Genomic DNA, 19,072 nt, shown 5'->3' with positions numbered 1-19,072 from the left:
GCGAGAATTACAAGACAGAATCATCGCCATTGCTGACAGCGATGACTTCTTTCAATAAGAAACATGGCACCGAATGGCAAGGAGCTTAATAATAGCGAATATCGAAGCAGCTAGGCCTAGCGTTGCTGCGGTGGTGGCTACGGCTGCCAGCGAATTTTCGTGCGAGAGCGCCGGTTCGAGGTGGCGAGGTAATCAATATGGCGGCGTTGGTTACTTTGGTTAATGCCATTTGAGACCTTTGGTCGTGGAAAAATCCAGAAAATCGGACGGCGAAGGATTCTTGCGTCCGAAATTTCAGACATTCTTATACCTTGACTCTGGGGTACGTGGTATCGCTGCGAAGCCGTCCGAATTATCGGGCTTGTCTGGAAAATCGGTCATTGACTGTATATTGAAATTCAACCTTTTATGCAAATGCATGCATACAATCGCCAATGGATGTTTGTTACATCAAAAGAATTCCAAATTACTGAGCAATTGGAAAGAAAATTAATTTCAATTACAAAAATTACTAAAAAATTCATTTTGTTAAATTTGAGAGTCTGCAACCAAAGATACGATTTCATGCTGTGTCTATGATATTTCACATGGGTGATATGACATGAAGCCTGCGAAGATTTTGCATTCCTCCACCATGGCAGCTGATAGTGTCACCCGCAAGCCATCCCACATAGAGGAAGGAGTTGTTGTGGTCAAGTGCGTACAAGGATACAAGCTGCACTTGTTAGTTTTCATTAAGCGTGGTGAGCAGCACACACAGCGAGACAAGAGTTACATGAACAGCATAGATGAGCTGAAACAGGATGGTGCATCTGTCCTTTTTGAATATCCTAATATCTCTTCTGTCACCTGCATTGTTCACCATAGACAAGTTAGTTCTAGTGCAAGGGTATAAGCTTGATCGCATGTGGTCAGTTGTCCCAGAACATCGCCATTAGCCAGCTGGGCATCACGTGGCGTGCCATTGTGAGAAGCTCGCTATAGTGTGTGTTTGAATGTAATTCCGCATTTTCTGAAAGTGGCCAGAAAAAGTTGCATTCATTGTGCTGTCGCATCAACATATCACTGCGGCAACATTGTAGTACATGCCTCATCTTGACAAAATTCAGCAGAAAATATTGTTTGTTGTAGTCAATATTCCATTGTAGCCAGGTCTTTTAAAAGGGGAACTTGTTCCACGAATAACATAGGCCAACCAAATTGAGAAGTACAGTAAACCCTCGTTAACTCGAAGAGCACGTACATACTCTTCAAAGAGCGCTGCAGTCATCCAGGCCGTTTTATTGGCGCGATAAGTCGCATCTCTCGGGAGCCGTGCATTTCGGAAGCACCTTGGATTGAGCGACTTACCGATAACAAGCAGCGGCAGTTTTTCATCGCCGGTGGAGTTGGCTCCGAAAAGTATCGTCACTCGGTCTTTGCGCTGCTTAGCGTCTGAGCACGCTTCTCCCTTCGGCGTGTATGTGCGGCTAGGCAGCATCTTATAGAACAGTGCTGCTTCGTCGAGGTAGAAAATGTCCTTGTCCGCATAAGCCTTTTGCAGCTCAGCGAGGCGGTGGTTGCGCCAGGTGTCTGCAGCCCCTTCATCAACAGCGCCGCTTTCGCCGTGGATAGGCTTCGAGGCCACGTTATTTCTTTTTTTAAATCGTTCAAACCAGCCATTACTGCAACTGAAGTCTGTGTGGCCCATCTGCAACGCCAGAGCGTCTGCCTTCTCCATCATCATTTGGGTTGTCACGGGAAGGTTGGCTGCCCTGACATTCCGGAGCCACAGCATGAGTGCTGCTTCGACGTCCGGGAATTTCGAGGCCCGAATCCGCTTCCGCTCGCTGGAAACACTTTGCTCGAAGCCATCGAAGACCTTCTGCCGATTTTTTAAAACTGTCGAAAGCGTCGACAAGGGGATGCCGAATTCTTTGGCGATGCTTGTTTTCGATCTTCCCGCCTTGTCCACTTCCTTGATTAACGCGACTTTTTTCTCCAGCGTCAGAGACTTACACTGCTTGGGGCGGGACATCGTCGTCGTCCGTTGACCACACACCACACTCACAACAAAAAAAAATTGCAGTCAACGCGTCGTGCGCACAGCGCGACGAAACAAAGAACAGAATCGCACACGCACAATAACGTCCGCACGTGCGAAATGCGGTGGCACGACTACCCGATAAAACCCATGAGCCCCCGCGCGCAAGCGGCGCACACCACGTGACTGCTTCCAAGGTTACTTGACGTGGTTGACGGAAAACGGCTGCATCCGCGGGAATTTTGTATTCGCCCTTCGATCGTGACCGCGTTCGGCACTTTAATAGGAACCAAGCGCTCGCTCGGAGCCTGTATCACCTTTTGGTAACGGCCTTTGCCTTCAGCCGTCGCGGTCGAAATTTCGAGATATCCGTATTACGCCCGAAAAATGCTTCGAGATAAACGGATGCGAATACATAACACCTATGGGTGGGGAAGGCGCGGCGTGGAAAACTTTCGACTTAACCGATATTTCGACATATGTGAGTTCGTGTTAACGAGGGTTTACTGTATGTTCTTTTTTATATATGAAAACATATTGTATGCCATACTATTTATGGGCGGGGACTGTATTTAACCACAAATTTAAGGGTGCAGCCCTTACATAAAAATATAAATATTACAGTGAAACCTCATTAAACCTGTCGAAAATGGAACTCAGAGAGAATGCGATGAAAGGGGAAAAAAAACATGCAGTATTTATTCACTTCGCGCGACAAAAATTTTATTTTCGTTTGATGCCGCGGCGGCCTGGCACGACGGCAGCGACCTGAAACTAACTGAAGCTGCGTGCCAGCTTTTCAGCCAGCCCCCTCTTCTCGGCAAACACTCGCATGGCAGATTCTTCGTTGGCGTCACGTATTCTCTGTGCATGTGCGCAGTAGTGCTGCAGAAGTCCCGGGGCGCCTTTTTCATTGCCGGGTGCTGGAGTTTGGAATACTTTTTGTTCGGAATAGAGTTACGTTATCGCGCCCCTGTTCTCGTCGCGACGATTGCATTCCTGAGGCTGACGTAATGCGCGGCTTCTGCCACTGTCGGACCTGAATTGCCCGTGCTGTCGCTTTCCATGTCGTCTTCATCACTGTCACTATCCGACATTTCGGCAACAACAGAGGCAACGATGGCGAAAAGTCGAACCTCGTAGCCGACATCTCTTCGCAGTCGCAGCAGCGCTGCCAAGCAACTTCTTCGCATTCCAAATGCCACACACCATAGTCAACAGCAGATCCCTGTCGCGTGCCAGCACCGACTTGTTCATGTCGCGTTCAATAACACGGACGATGTCTAATTTTTCCTCTATGCTGAGCACCCGGTGTCTTTTTTATCCAAGCTTCAGCATGACGCGAGTCCTCGCTTGCACGACGCCACAACACTCTCTGGCACACGATCTGGCATGGCGTCGGAATGATGTTGATGTTGGTGTGGCTTCAGGCACAAACGCACAGGGCGCTTGGAGGCTGTTGTTCCGATCTCTGAGGCTTGTTGTTCTGCCGGGCCGCCCGATGGAGACAACGCACCGCCGTGTTTGCGCAACAAAAAGTGGAAACGCTTCGTTTTAACCGATGCGTATGCAATAAGCTGGTACGGTTTATGCTGAGAGAAAACACATTATGTTCAATGGCCGCTGAGTTGGGGATTTAACTTTACTGCTTTTAAAACGAAACTACTGTTTAAGCAGGTACAGTTTAACGAAGTTTTACTGTATAATGCAACAAAGTTTGTATGTAATGAGGGATACTGCTGACTGTTAGGACTTCAATGAGTTGAGGTTTAACTGTACACTAGCAGTTTCCCATCATGTGCTTGTTTTGTTTATTGAGCAATGTTTAAGTGCAGCGTTTTCTGAATGTATGGTTATAGCTATTGCTTAAGTCCTTAGCTTTTATTTTAATTATTCTTTCTTGCTTTCTTTTTCATATATATTATCATACGTGGAACTTCTGGGCTAAAAGGGATACTAGCGACAGAATGAAGCTGAGTTGTATTAGTCAATTATGCTTCTACAGCACCAAGAAAGCCATTGTCACCATGAAAAATGCTTCATAAGTCGGTGAAGGCACAAAAATTAAAGATGGTTGATGATGCTGTCTTGGAAGTTCCTGCACCAGCTCTCAGTGTTGTCATGGAATTACGCAACATCTTTCCTTCTTCCCTTTCTCTCTCTCTCTCTGCACAACATCTACTTGGTCCTGGTTGATTTTTATCATATGGATTACATTGTATTCTAAAGTAGTCAAAAAGGGAAGTTTGAGAGTCTTGAGAAATGTTACTGGTGCCTCAATGACCCAAGTACAAAAAGCTACCTCAATATCAAATTCAGGAAATGGAAGTTTGGTCTTTTCTCTTCTGGTAATCACCTTCCTTGTGCAAAATGAACAAAAATAAAGTTTTGAAAGCATACTTAATCATCGTTAAAACATTTAGAGTTTCTCTTTAGTGCTCCTTTGATTGTGTATGAAAGGTACAGTGCTCAGCGATTCGGATGGGATACTTGGACCGTGTGGCGGCCAGCACTTGTTGCACCACCGATGCGCGCTGGGGGGCCAAATGCGTCCACTTTGCACCAGGAATGCTCTCCCACTCATTGTATACCAGAATGCATCTTCGTGGTTCCCCAGCACCCACCGGTGGAGCAACGAATGCCGGCAGTCATGTGCTTCGACTGTCATGTTGGAATCGCAGGACACTGTACATAACAAGAGCAGCTTGGAACATTTCAAGTGCAGGGTGTCTACCAACCAGGAAAACCGGGAATTCTCAGGGAGTTTGTGCTTCTATCAAGAAAAATTAGCTGTAACTTTATTGAAGGGGAACAAAAGTCGCGGTAATGCTGGCTCGAGCAACAGACAGGAATTGTAACACGTCCTTGACGCCCTATCGTTGGCTGGAGGAGTTGCTAATGTACAGTTAATGACCGACTTTTCGAACGGCTTCGCAGTACCACCACGTACCCCATAGAATCAATGTATCAGAACGTCTGAAATTTCGGACGCAAGAACCCTTTAACATCCGATTTTCCTGACTTTTTTGCCATGACCACAGGTCTAAAACAGTGATAATCAAAGCCACCACCGCTGCCATGTTGATTATCTCGCCACCTCGAACCGGCACTCTCGCACGCAGGTCCGCTGGCAGCTGTAGCCACCACCGCGGCAACGCTAGGCCTAGGTGCTTCGATGTTCGCTATTAAGCTTCTTTGCCGTTGGGTGCCATGTTTTTCATTGAAAGAATTCGCCGCTGTCAGCAATGGCACCAGCACTCCGCCTTTGTGTTCCGCACGATTGGCTTCGAAGCTCAGAAAGCATGGTGCGTTGCATAATGCCGGTTCCCAAAAGTCAGCATCGCCTCTGTACAGTAATGTTATTTGGTGAAGCATACACAAAAGTATTGCGGTGAAGCATAACAAGTGTGAGAAGGGGCTATAGTCACGGGACACAGTATGTATTCCTTAATTATACAAGTGTGCACCTGGTATCTCCTGTCACAGTATGAGCACCGGTATGCCTAATGCATGTACTGACAGGACTCGAGCTTTTTCAAATGTGCCTGTGCTGGTTTGAGCCCTTAAAGGGTCCCTCACCAGGTCTGGCCATGTTGAGCTTACAAGTGCAGAGAATACATTGCGCAATAACGATCGTGTCTTCAAAGTATTACATCGCTATGTGCCACGGAAAGATCTGAAATTTCAAACCAAACGCCATTTTTCCTTCTCCTCGCGGCCACCACACTCCAAGCCGGACGATGACGTACTCGTGTGCCTGCGCCTATGTACTGGTGTCCGCAGTGTGACATCGCTCGTGGTGACACATGACTTCGAGAATTATTCAAGACAATATCTGTTATCGGTGTGATCTGTTGCTTGTATTGACGAATTGAAATGTAGAGAAATAAAACACAAACGGAATGTCTGCGTGTTTTTTTATTTTACTTCGCACTGAAGCAAGAGAAATGTACTTTCGCTTTGTCTGCTTGTTCCCACGGTCGCGCGGTCACGTGTGCAGGTACCAAAACTATGCCATTTTCTTCCGTGTTCGAGCGCGTGATCATGCTCTGCAATCCACTTGTTCTGCCTCAGTATTCGTGTAGCACTGAATTATACCGCTAGCCATGTTTCCTTGTGCACAGCGCGCAAAACCATGCGCTGTGCAAATGAGACAACAGCTCCCGTGCGACGCTGTCAGCGGAAGTGCGTAGTGCCGAAAAAGAAAAGTGTGGAGAAAAAAAAATGAAGGCGGGGCCTGTGACGTATGCGTCATGCGATCCTCGAGGTCTGGTATGGGAGAATGCAGGGAAGGAATTTCGCTTGCGGAGGCTAGATGGGGTGAGTGGAGAGAGTGTCTGGCTTGGCAGTGGAGCCCACCTGCTGAAATCATGGGCTTGCAGCACTGAAATATTTCTATCTCGGCTATTAATGAGCTGATTTGAAAAATTATTGCGGCAGAATGCTCCCCAGAGGACATGTAACAGCTTGCAGTCTGTGACCTAAATTTTCTATGGGGCCTGGTGAGGGGCCCTTTAAGGGCAGTAAAGACATGCATTTATTTTTTCCAACTGGCCGATTTTTTGGACATTTTCGCTTCCCCCAGGGAGTTCGAAAAATCGGATGTTGACTGTGCAACTCATCAAGAGCGTGCTTCAAATGGTTCGTGGGGCAAGCGAGCAGCGGAAGGAGGATGAGAACAGAAAGGACCTACGCATCAAGAAATGAACGGGAAAGGAATCATGCTGCCGCCATCTTGAAGGAGCTTGAACTCAAAAAACAGAGTGTTGGCAGATGCCAAGATGCTGGTGTCCCTCATCCAAACCAAAATAAACTCTTTAAAGAATTGAAATGCAACACTGAGGCATCAGGCATGGGCTGAGAGTATGTCAGTACAGTTGCGGTTGACTTGCGAGCTGTTGAGAAAGAATCAATTGTGACAAAGTTCGGGCCTCATACCACTGAGCTTCCTGTCACTTGATAGAAATAGCTCACATTCAAAAATATTTGCTTCTGTATGCATCTCTTTTTTATTTGTATTTGAGAATGTCCGACTCGATTTGCAATTTTTTTCAGACATTTTATTTGCTATGCATTTTAATAACCCCTCCCTTCTTTTCTGTTTTTGAATAAAATAAACACTACCCCTTAATATTAAACTGGATTAAGTCAGTTTTTTTTTTTTCACATGCTTATTAGAGACTGAATGCATTGGGCGACATGGTTTCAGCCCGTCTTGACATAAAACTTAGTTCTGCCTCAATCAGGGAATTTTGCAAAGGCACTCAAGGAAAACCTGGAAAACTCAGGGAACTTGGAAATGTCAACTTGGTAGACACTCTGAAGTGGAATGGGAACCACATGGCTGCTTGCACTTGTTGATGGATATCCTTTGTAATCGAGAAAAGGACAGCCTGCTTACCTGTGGGCAGAAAGGTTTTATTACTTATGTCGACCCTTTGATGGCACTTCTTTTTTGGGCTCCATAATACACCATGTTCATGTTGAGTGTTTGTTAACTGAAATGCATTGTGAAAGTGTAGTTCGTTTTGTTGTGCGAAACTTTTGGCATCAAAAGTTGTGGCTGGGGTACGAGTGAACGCAAAGGCATTAATTGGCCTGTAGAAATGTGTGGTTTATCAACTTCGCATAATTGGAGAAGAAGGAACTCCGGTAGAAAGTCTAATGCTGGGCGCCACAAAGATGGAAAACTCTGAAGCTGCATTCGTTCAGCTACTGTGGGAGCAAGGATAGCAGGTACAGTCGAACCTGCTTATGAAACGATACCAGTTTTAACAATATATTGGTTATAACAGTGAGAAGCCACTGCACCGTCAACTTCTGTATGTTTTCTGTGGTGAAATAACCCACTTACTGCAATGCCCCCATGTCACATTGTCAGTTATAACGATGAAGTCTGGTTGCTGGGTGTCTATGCCAAAAGGTAATAGAATGCGAATTCCTTTAAAATAAAAAATAAAAATAGAAATTTGAGCATCCTCACCAGCTGCTCCAATGGCTGCTGCGCACCCCTCCAATAGAACCTGTTTTCCAGCCTTCTCTGCATCGCCAGCCTCACGCGCCTCTGTCTCATCACCCTTCCACCCCTCCGAACATGAATGGGCTGTGCCCATAGCTGTATGCTGCGCCACCCTCCGAAACACAAATGGACCGCACCAACTGCACTGACAGCACTGCTCACGGATTGCTCACTGGCCCCTCATTCTGCGCAGTCGTGCCAATGGAATAAATTGCTCGTGCTCGTCTTTGTTAGTTGCGTCAAAGTCGTTGCTGGCCATGTGGTTTCTCTGTCTTGTTTGACTCGCCGCCAAAACAGGAGATGGCTGATCTGCCCGCTGATCATCAGCAGTGCATGACGCTGCCAGTGAAAAGAAAGCGCACTGCTATAGATTTGAAAACGAAGTGCAGTCTCGTGAAATACTACAAAGATGATAAAAAAGTGTGTGACTCAGTGAAGAAGTATGGACTATCGCAACCGACATCGTCGACAGTCATTCGCTCAGCAGAGAAGTTCAACAAAGAAAGCTGCTCGGTAGACAACGGGTGCAAACACGTTCGACAAGGTGCCTATAAGGAAGTAGAAGAGGCCTTCTACAAGTGGTTTCTCGGTGTGCGTGCCTTGAACTTGCCCATCACTGGGCCAATTCTGGCCATAAAGGCGAAGGTGTTTGCCCTGCTCATCAACATTGTAGACTTCCAGCCAGGTGGTGGCTCGGTATAGTGCCTTAAGAAGAGGCACGGTACTGTTTACAAAGCCATCACCGGTGAGGGAGCTTCACTTGATGTGGAGGCGAAGCAGAAGTGGGGGGAGAAAACGCTGCCCCACACTCTCGGCAACTAAGTTAACACCAACGTATATAATGGCGACGAAACAGGACTGTTCTTCCAGATGTTGCCATCTAAGATGCATGCACTCAAAGGAGACACATGTAAAGGTGGCGAAAATAGCAAGCTGTGCCTCACTCTGTTTTTGTGCACCAACAAGGATGGAAGCAATAAGTGCCCTTCCATTTGTCATTGGGAAATAAAAAAATCCCCGCTGCTTCCGTGGTGCTGCCAGGATACCGGTATACTACTGTCACAATCGCAAGGCATGGATGATGCGAGAAATTTTTCATGAGTGGCTCTTGGAGTTCGGTCACCATGTAGAGCAATCTAAGAGGAAGGTAACGCTCATCCTAGATAATTGTGGTGCCCACCACTCCGTGCCTAAGCTCTCGAGCATGAAAGTTTTTTCCGTCTGCCAAACACAACGGTAGGCTTTCAGCCCATGGACGCTGGCGTGATTGCCAATTTTAAGGTCATGCATCGTCACCGCGTCCTGGACAAATTAGTCTTGTTGATGGACATGGCCAGGCAGACAAGCAGGGAGCAACCAGACTTGAAGATCAATCTAGTGATGGCCGCGCATTTTATCTTTGGTGCGTGGTCTGAAGCAAGCGCTATTACGGTGCGGAACGGCTTTGGGAAAGCATGCTATGCCCGAGGCAGCAGTGACTTATACGAAGCCTGCAAAGCTCCCACCAACGAAGTGATGCCAGAACTTTGGTCCGCAGTTGACGAAGATGCTTCAGGACTCTAAGAGTTCCTACATGCAGATGCATTAGAAATGTGAAAGATTCTAACCGATAAGGCCATCATCGTGAACATACTTGCATCGGATAGAGATGATGACAATGACAGCGGCAATGGCAGCGATAACGTGGTAGGGAAAGGCCCCTTTTGGGCCACCAAAGCAATGCCCATGGAGCTTGCATGTCACTTGCCACCTGTGGCCACCTTGCCACCTGAGAGAGCAGTTGTTATAGCAGTGCAATTCTTGAATGCTGACAGCTACAGCTTATTACACGTGACCAGAGGGGGCAGGAAGCAGAGGTAAACAGTTAATTAAGCGAGTCGACACTATCGGCAGCCAGATGGAGGAAGATGGTGTGGAGGTGCACTGGCCTCCCCACCATTATAGTTTTCTTACTACAACTCTGCCATCCCCCTTTCCTTTTTCATGCAACCCGGTTAAAGCAGTTGTTGGTTATAACAACGGAATTGTCCTGGCTCTTTAATACATTATAAGTGGGTTCAACCATACATGAATTTTTCTAATCTCTATGTGTGTCTTTAACCGTCCTTGTGGCGTTACTTCCTGTGCTCTTTCTAACGTTCCAAGCAATCATTGCTTTTGAAATAAAACAAAGCAATAAGTCTTTGTGAATCATCCAAATTTTTTAATATATAACTTCATTGGAAATGATCTATTTTCAATGTGACAAGGCCTGTTAAAGTCAGAAGGATGAAACTTTGGCAAATCTGCGCTACCGAGCATTCCCATTCTGGCTGCAATGCCAAACTTTCAGCACCCACAGACACTAGTGGCGCAGTTTCCTTTTGCAATCTTTGTAGAAAATTGTGTGCTGGGCACAATCCTGTGAATTTCACCTTGTTCAGTGAATAAATGTCTGGTAAAGAATAAAGTTACTGTATGTGCTCTTGCAGAGAGTAGAGTTGCATGGACGTCCGCCATCTTGCACGCTAAACCAACCAAAGTTTTGGGGGAAAGTCGCACGTCATGTTTGCAGAAGCCAAGTTCATTGTGACGTCGGCGATCGTGGTTGAATTGCACTACCTATGTGGTCAACTTGCTTTAGCTGAAACACTCAAGGACCACTTTGTGTACATTTAACAGATATGAGCTATGGTAGTTATTCGATTTCTTTTGAACAAATAGAAATATCCTGTTGCATGTGCTATGATGTTGCCTAGCACAGGATCCTTGGCTGTGCACAGCACAGTGGCGCCATCTGTGAAAACACATGCCAGTCAGCATTCCTGAAATAATGCAAAATACAAAGTGGAGCATTTGTCATGCGATTTTTCTACTGCAAGATAAACAGGACATTAATTTTTGAAGCAGCCATTTCAACATTGGTCATAAAAAAAAACCATCAAAATGTGATGACGCACTGGTGCTGCCATTGCCAGGCTTGCTTATTCGTGCACCAATGGTGTCTTCTTCATGCTGCATGGCTGCTTCTTGAACTACACATTTAAGCTGTGAATGGAAAACAAGCACGCAACTCTGCTCCTTATTGGAACTTGTAGAGTAACTCGAGCAAAGACATGCGGTTCTCTGCTCCCTCAAGTGTATCGTCCTTCACCAGTTCCAGGGCCTGTTCGTTCCAGGCAACAAGAGCGTCTTCCTCTACACAGCATGTGTGCCCCTAAGCAACAATATGTGCAAGTGGGTGATAGAAACCCCTCAGAATCTTTTAACGATGTCTGATGACGCTGTTTCGACAACATTTATTGTGCAATGCACTTGAAAGCAACTCTGTGCACTCCATCAGGAGTCTGTTCTACATACTAATTAACAGACGAACAAGGGAAGCGTCAGCCCTGAGTCAGTGTGACTTGTGATTGTTAGTGCCTTCAAAATGATGAGGCACCTGACATCCTGAATGCACCCTGACAAAGTCAAGTTCCCTTGTTGAAATATTGGTTCTGAGTTGAGGCTTCCCTTGTGTGCCCACTGTGAATTCTAATGTGTATTTATCTTTCTGTCAACTCCTTTGTCTTGTTCCATGTTCTGTACCAGGGCTGTATTTCTGGTCTGTCGTGGCATGTTGCAGCCCTTCATCACACTGCAGAAGAATTTCAGACATATCTGCTTTGTAAAGTGCCTTCACTATAGCATGCAGAGACAAATGCTCTCAGCTGGGCTAGACAGATTGGACAGTCACTCCTTATCTCAGAAAGGTATTTTTGGACATTGGTTCGGACAGATGCCTGCGGCTAGTGTTATGCTGTGCTCTTTTTGGGACGCAAGGATTGGTTGACAGGATAGAATAGTCAGTGTGCTTTGTCGCGTGTGTGCACACAATTTCTTACTCTTTCTGCGAGTCAATTTCTTTCAGTCCCTTTTCCCACTGCAATGTAGCCAACCACTTCCTATCAACGCATCACTTTGATGAGATCCCTCTCCCCCTTGTTTATTTTTCTGTCAATTTTTCTTGCTCCACTGGCATAGATGTATCCTTCTTACCGTGGCAAGTTGGACTCCTGTTCAAGCATCTCCACTGAGAGTTCCTTCTTGTGACTACCATGATCTTCGCTGGAGCGTTAGCGTTTGAGAACCTGTTCGGACGCACTAGGAAAATGGTAGCACGTGCCTCATGAACATGCTTGCATAATAAAAAAATTTAATAAAATGCATGCCTGGTTCATGTCTGGTGGCGCATTCAACTGGCCACAAACATTACATTCAGCCAGTTGAAGTTTAACGCTTGGAACACATAGACCGTTTTCATTCAGAGTGCCGCACTTTAGCTCAAAGCACTTAGGGAGCACTTTCACCTTCAAGCTGGGAGCACGATTGAGCTTCGACAGAATTCCGGTCATGTGGCCCTTTCAGTTGTTCTGGAATCAACTCCAACTCCATCAGGCTTCTGGCCCCAATCTCTCGAAGATCCCACATCACTGAAAACTGAGTCATACTGTGATAAGGGTCAGTCGAATATACCACAAGTGTGAACAGTGGAAAGATGAGCAGGCAGTGATGGGCCAGTGTCAACATAGGCTGAACTCCAGCGCAACGGAGCTGCTAGCAAAAATAACTTTTGAATTTGCTTCTTGTTACAGCACTCTACATGAGATGGCTCTAAAGGCCTATGTGGTAGCATTTTATGCTCTTAATTTTCTATTTTGCTTGGCCAGGCCAACAGTGGTATGTGTAAATGCCTCACCTCCTTTTTGTTGCAAGAGAAGTGACAGCTTCCAGAACCAAAAGTAAAACCACTGGCATAGGTTAATTTGTAGAGCGTTGCATACACATACAGATTGTGGGCCCTTCATGTGAAGAAGGCAGCATGGAGTTCCGAGACCAAGAGGCTTAGGTACAATCTACAGTGAAGCTGAACAGGAGAGTTTTGCAACAGTTTTCATGCAGCACTGTCAGGGTGTCGGGCTGTGGCCATTACTGAGGAGGCACAGGCATTGTACAGAGCAGAGCCGGCACAACAAACAGGTGCATATGTTGGATATAGTGGAGAATACATATGAGTACTAAGCCTGGATATAGTGAAGCCTCTGAAGAGACTGGTGTGGACTGGATGTAAGTAGTGAAGTGTCTTGGGTAGGGGCCAACCAGACAACTAGGGCTTGCAAGGGCTGATAGAGCTCACTTATACAGCTTTGTGCTCTTTGTTAGACGAATTGCTCTGATTTGGTTACATCTGCTATGATTCTTTCTTAATCACAACAAAGCTGTCCAAACTGCAGGTTTTGCATTGCTTTAAAGACAAGAAACTTCTTGGCAACTTGATCACAAAGCCTTTGTCTGTCTATCTGGTGCATCTTTGGTCAGGTTTTTAATGGTGAAAAAGGGTTAAGCTGGTGCATATCTTGCCCACATTCACATGCTTCTTCCCACCTAGGCTCGTCAAGCAGCAGCCTGGAGAAGTACGCCTCAGGCAGCCTCCGGCGTTTGGGTCCACAACCAACGCTGGTCTCCCCTCTGGCCCAAATCAAACAGGGGGCCGCCTTTTCGGTGGCCGGCATTGGCGCCCCCCAGAGCAGTCCCCCCAGGGGGCGCCGTCCCTCGGGGCCCGCCACCAAGGAGGCCTTTAGCATAGCAGCCGCCTTCGCTCCACCCCGGGCCTGGCTGGTAGGAAGCCCCAGCACGTCTCGCGACAAGAAGGGTGAGAGGGCCACCATTACATTTCATTTCATTTGTTTTCTCTCGAGGCCAAGGCATTACAGAGGGTAGTGTGTAAACAAAACACACTTTAGTGCCGCGGACTGACTGCAATAATTCATAAGGGCTCTGTCGCACTTGTTGCCATCGACGATGGCCCAGAAAAATTGGTTAGTGACTGTAAAAAAAAGCTTCATCTGTGACTTATCTTGGCTGTCAGCCTTGTTCATGGCAATGCACTTGCTCGCCAAAAACAAAAAATGTATGACTATGTATTTTCAAATTTATATTTGTTTGTTCCGAACACTTAAAAAATTCATTAAATTTTAATCTTTCACCTGGTGAACGCTACTCTCTCCTTGTTTTCTTTGCTGAATGCGGAAAAGAATCCTGTCGACTCCCTTTTCATCATGACGTGTAATGGTGCTCTGACCGAGTACATTATCGACCCTCGGCCATGCTCTTCCGTGAACAAAGTCACTGAGGACTCGCCTTATCAAATTTATATCTGTTTGTTCCGAACACTTAAAAAATTCATTAAATTTTAATCTTTCACCTGGTGAATGGTGCTCTCTCCTTGTTTTCTTTGCTGAATGCAGAAAAGAATCCTGTCGACTCCCTTTTCATCATGACGTGTAATGGTGCTCTGACCGAGTACATTATCGACCCTCGGCCGTGCTCTTCCGTGAACAAAGTCACTGAGGACTCGCCCATTGAGCTCGACGTGACTGCTTATGCCCAGTGGAACCTGCTCAGGTGGGTTCTGTTGGGGTTTGTTGACATTTGGCTTAAATTGAGCTGCTCAGGCCCTGGCCTTATGACAAATGGGCTGAGTGACAATTGGCACAGGGCCCAGTGCCTCTGAATTAACGTGTCTTTGATGGTGTAATAACGCTCAGGTTGGGGAGACTAGACAGTGTGATTTACTCAATTTTAAGAGTTAACATGGTCATGAACAAACTTTTACTGTAATAGCTTATTAATCATACATCTTACGTTGGCAACATAACTGCAATGTTCAAGCATGTTAAAAAGTTAACCCTCTATGTTAAAGCGGTAACAAGAGGGTTAGCTCTGTAATGCTCAGCATATCATTTATGCTGCACTAAGTTCGATACCTTAGTATTCGTATTCAAGCATGGGAAAGCTAATGCGAGACCTACAGTGGTGTCGCTGATATGCTGGAATGAGCTGTCAGTTGTAAATATTTCAGCAAACCAATTACTAGTTCATTAATTAATACATGTAGTGATTAAGGTATGCCTCAAAAACATTTCATAGTTTTTTTTTTTGTGCCGATGTACTCTCCATGGCCAGAAATAAAGGCAAATAAGTTATTATAATTTTCTTTGATGTGGAACTGTGTTTGGTGGTGAAGATTTAATAAACTTACTATTAAATGCATCTCCATAACCTTATTCGATAATCGAAGTTAAGCATTCATGTTCAATTTGTATTTGAAAAGTTTGATATTCACACACCCCTCCAGCTTCATTGTAGACAATATTGCTAAGCTATAGGCTTAGCAATCTAGCAGTAGAGTTTTTATTTTTCTGGGGGGACTGGGGCCCGACTAGCTTTCCGACCTCCATATATATATATATATATATATATATATATATATATATATATATATATATATATATTTTTTTTTTTTTTTTTTTTTTTCCGCACCGTAGCTGGACCACAGAGTTGCCGGAGCGGGCCGTGCCTTGTATATGTGTACTGTGACACTGTGTTTCTTTCCACAAGTTGCCGCTCTTCTGTCTTCCTTCTGGGCCCCTTCTCTATTGTGCCCCCCGCCACCCGATTCAACTTGCCCTCTCTCCCGCTACAACGGCAGCCCAGGCACTGGTGCTGCGGAGCGAACGTTTTCTCCCTCCTTGCCTCGGGTGCACGAGAACCTAGCTGCCGCTACTTCCCGCCCCCCTCACTCTCCGACTCACGTCTCCCTCCTCCTGTGTGCTTTATTCTTTTTTTTTCTTTTTTCTTCTTTTTCTTTCCTTTTTCTTTCTTTTTCCCTTTTTTTCCTCACTGACCTCCTTGCTCTACATACATGTGACTCCGCCTTCCTCTTGCCCTGCATAGCTGCCAAAGGCCACTGTAATAAAATCTGCCAAGGCGCCGAAAATCAATCACTGTCACAACTGTTCCTCTCGGTTTGATGTATGTAAGAACGACCGGGCACCCGGTCTGGTGTCTTCACTACCAGGGCCGAACTGCCATATTTTTTGTAAACCCTGATGAAGATCAGTCCACCGATCGAAACTGTCGAAATTAAATACTTGTTCTGTTTACCTTGTAGCACCACTCAAGTTCTTTATATATATATATTTCTTGCACTTGAAGAAACTTCATGTGACCTCGAAGAATTGAGTGCTGAAGTGACGCCGCTATATGAGCATATACAAGACCTCATAGTAGGAGACAGTTCAATTTCACAGCCTGAGTCCTCTCGGTTGTGTAATCTTCCTTCGTGTAATTGTCACATACTTGGCTATCACTAATACTGCTTCGCCTTTCCGGCGAAACTGCAGCCTCTCTCTGTCTTTTTCTTTTTTTCTGTGAGTCCAAGTATAAGCGCTCCTGCGCATGACTGCTGTTGACTGCTGTTAATACTGATATTGAGTGAATCTGGCTTGGCCTCATTTCGGTTACTGAGTGAATTATACCGTGTTCCCCAACTATCATGCACCAAGATTTCAGAAAAGAGAAGTTGCGTTACTCGAAGAAAACTTAAGGCATATTGTTTCCAGTACAGTGGAGTAGCTGCCAGTAATTCTTTCGTTACTGGTATTTAATTTGGTAATTGCAATTAATTATCTAACTCGAGAAGTACTGTCCTAATTATCAACTTGTCAATGAGGCATTTGTAGGCACAATAAAATGACATCTAACTGCAGTGTTTTCAGCGATGTACTAATTGCGTACGATATTTTTCCGACTGGCAAAAAAAAAAAAAAACTCGCGAAGTATGAGAAATACCACGTGAGCCCACCCGCATCATAAAGCAGCGCCCTGAGCAGCACCTCTGTACGAAATGTGAGGGTGAAAGCACCAGCAGTGTTGCAGGAACAGTTGGGTACACCAGGCACTCCTATTTATACACAGCCATCAACCCGCCGTGGTTGCTTAGTGGCCATGGTGTTGAGCTGCTAAGAGCGAGGTCGCGGGATCGAATCAAGGCCACGGTGGCTGCATTTTGATGGGGGCGAAATGTGAAAACAGCTGGGTGCTTAGATTTAGGTGCACCTTAAAGAACCCCAGGTGGTCCAAATTTCCGAAATCCTCCATTACGGCGTGCCTCATAATCAGATCGTGGTTTTGGCACGTAAAACCACATACATAATTTTATTTAACATACAACCATCAGTATGTGCAACCTGTGTAGCACACCAGACTGTAGACAGAATCCACGAGCAAACTCTGGTCTTTTCAAATCGTGAGTGGCTGCATATTTGTGCTGTGGGACTTGCACAATATCATCCACTGTCAGAAGAAACACTTCATCGCTATTCAGGCCAGTATAATTTGAATGTTTGTTCTACTTCTGCGCAGGCATACATCCAACAACGTCCAACACAGCGATACAATTATGGATACGCTAATTCAAGGTGCCAAATACGTGCCGTATTTACTCACATAATGATCGCACTTTCTTGTAAATAAAAATTGGCGCAAATTCAGGGGTGCAATCATTACGCTGGTTAAATTTCCTGCAAAAAGAAAACATTTTTTTTTTCATCCCGCATTTGCTGCGGGGTGACAACAGGCCAACAGATAGGTGGCTGATGCTGTAAACAGTGCGGGACACCAAACAACACAAAAATGGCGGCCGGCGGAGCAAGCCGAAACCACCGAATGCAATTTTTTTTCTTCTCGTGAGTACATTACACGCATTAAGACAGTTTCTTCCATATCAGTAATGAATAATATCGTTACTATCGGCAAGTTTGCGGCAATAACATAGCCATGACCACTTTGAGGGGACAGAAACAGAGATGGGTGCGCTTAGGTGCCAGTGACAGAAACCCATGGCGGGCATGTTGCGGAAACTGCAGCATTTGTCTTCCCTACTATCTTAATACGGTACACTTCCGCTATGGGTGGGCGAATATCTTAGCTGTGTTAAAAGCGGTGGCATATGAATAGGGTACACTTCTAACGTATTAGTGTAAACATGGTTACTATCGTTGCCGCTCGCGATTTGCTGCGTGCCCACGAGTGCAGACAAGAAGAATTGAAAAGCGCTTTTTTTTGTTGTTGTTGACCACAGCCATTATAAAGTCTACAAATAATAAAGCCAAGGCAAGTTTGGTTGTAGCTTTTTTTTTTCATGGAAGTGCGGAAAGTGATGAAAGGAATGAAATGGGGCATCTGCTTAAGAATGTTTGGTGCATGCAGACCACTTGGTATGTGTTGGAAGAATCGTTCTCGTAGCATTCGACAGCATTTGACAGGTGGTAAGTGCGATCATCATTAGCTAGACTTGGCACACGACATATCACTGTGGCAAGTTCGGGGTGCGATCATTACATGGGAAAGGGAAAAAAATAGCATTTTGACCACAAAATTCAGGGGTGCGATCATTATGCAAGTAAATACGGTACTTCTAATGCAGGGCTTCCCTTAAATGGAGAATCGTGTATGTCAGAAGTTTGAGAAAGTCGTGATGTGCCTGTGACTACATTCCCTAGATAGCATGTTCTATTTTGCTCTTGCATAGAGTACGCTCCCCTAGTCATGGTTCCCATATCTTGATGGAGGCGAGATGCAAGAATGCTTTGTGCAGTTGAACCTCGCTATAGTGAACATGGATATAGCGAAGTTAATTTAAGACTCCCATTTTAAAAAAAAGAAACTTTTATTTGGTTATTTTCTTGTTGCCAACATCAGCACGTATGCTCATAACGAACATTGGATATAACAAAGATACTTTTGTGTTTCATGTGGCTTCCTCATAACAATGTTCCAACTCTACGTTGATTCAGCTGAAAGTTAAAGAACACATAGTGTTCAAAATTTATTCAGATCCATCCACTGCATAGTCTCTCACAGCCCGAGTATCGCTCTGGGACATTAAACTCAACGAATCAATCAAATGTCGGTTGTGCTTTTCATTCATTGCCAATTTAGCTCAAGCACTGGGTTGATCACCTCAGCTCTGTTGATGGTGTTCTTATTCTTGTCCCTGGCGTTGCTCCCAGGCCACCCATGAGCCACGATGCAAAACAGCCACTGAGCAGCAACAACCCCCTCATGATGGGACAATTGACCACCAACGTGCCCACTGGGAAGCAGCCCTTCAAAGGTTGGTGGCTGCAGCTCCTTCCTGAACAGCTTTTGGGGTTGGATGGCCCCTG

At 45.5% G+C, this 19,072-nt stretch overlaps 1 protein-coding gene across 2 annotated transcripts in view; it reads left to right on the top strand.

Moving 5' to 3' along the window:
• The window catches only part of LOC126540175 (BCAS3 microtubule associated cell migration factor-like), a 70,852-nt gene that overhangs the window by 25,092 nt on the left and 26,688 nt on the right, over window positions 1–19,072 (top strand). For both annotated transcript variants that reach the window (XM_050186972.3, XM_050186964.3), the window contains 3 exons: window positions 13,450–13,713; window positions 14,309–14,465; window positions 18,917–19,020. In XM_050186972.3, coding sequence (XP_050042929.1) covers window positions 13,450–13,713; window positions 14,309–14,465; window positions 18,917–19,020 — 525 coding nt within the window. The remainder of the gene's footprint in view (window positions 1–13,449; window positions 13,714–14,308; window positions 14,466–18,916; window positions 19,021–19,072) is intronic.

Source organism: Dermacentor andersoni, chromosome 3 (genome assembly GCF_023375885.2).
Source record: "Dermacentor andersoni chromosome 3, qqDerAnde1_hic_scaffold, whole genome shotgun sequence".
Lineage (NCBI taxonomy): Eukaryota > Metazoa > Arthropoda > Arachnida > Ixodida > Ixodidae > Dermacentor > Dermacentor andersoni.
This window is presented reverse-complemented; position numbering and strand designations above follow the sequence as displayed.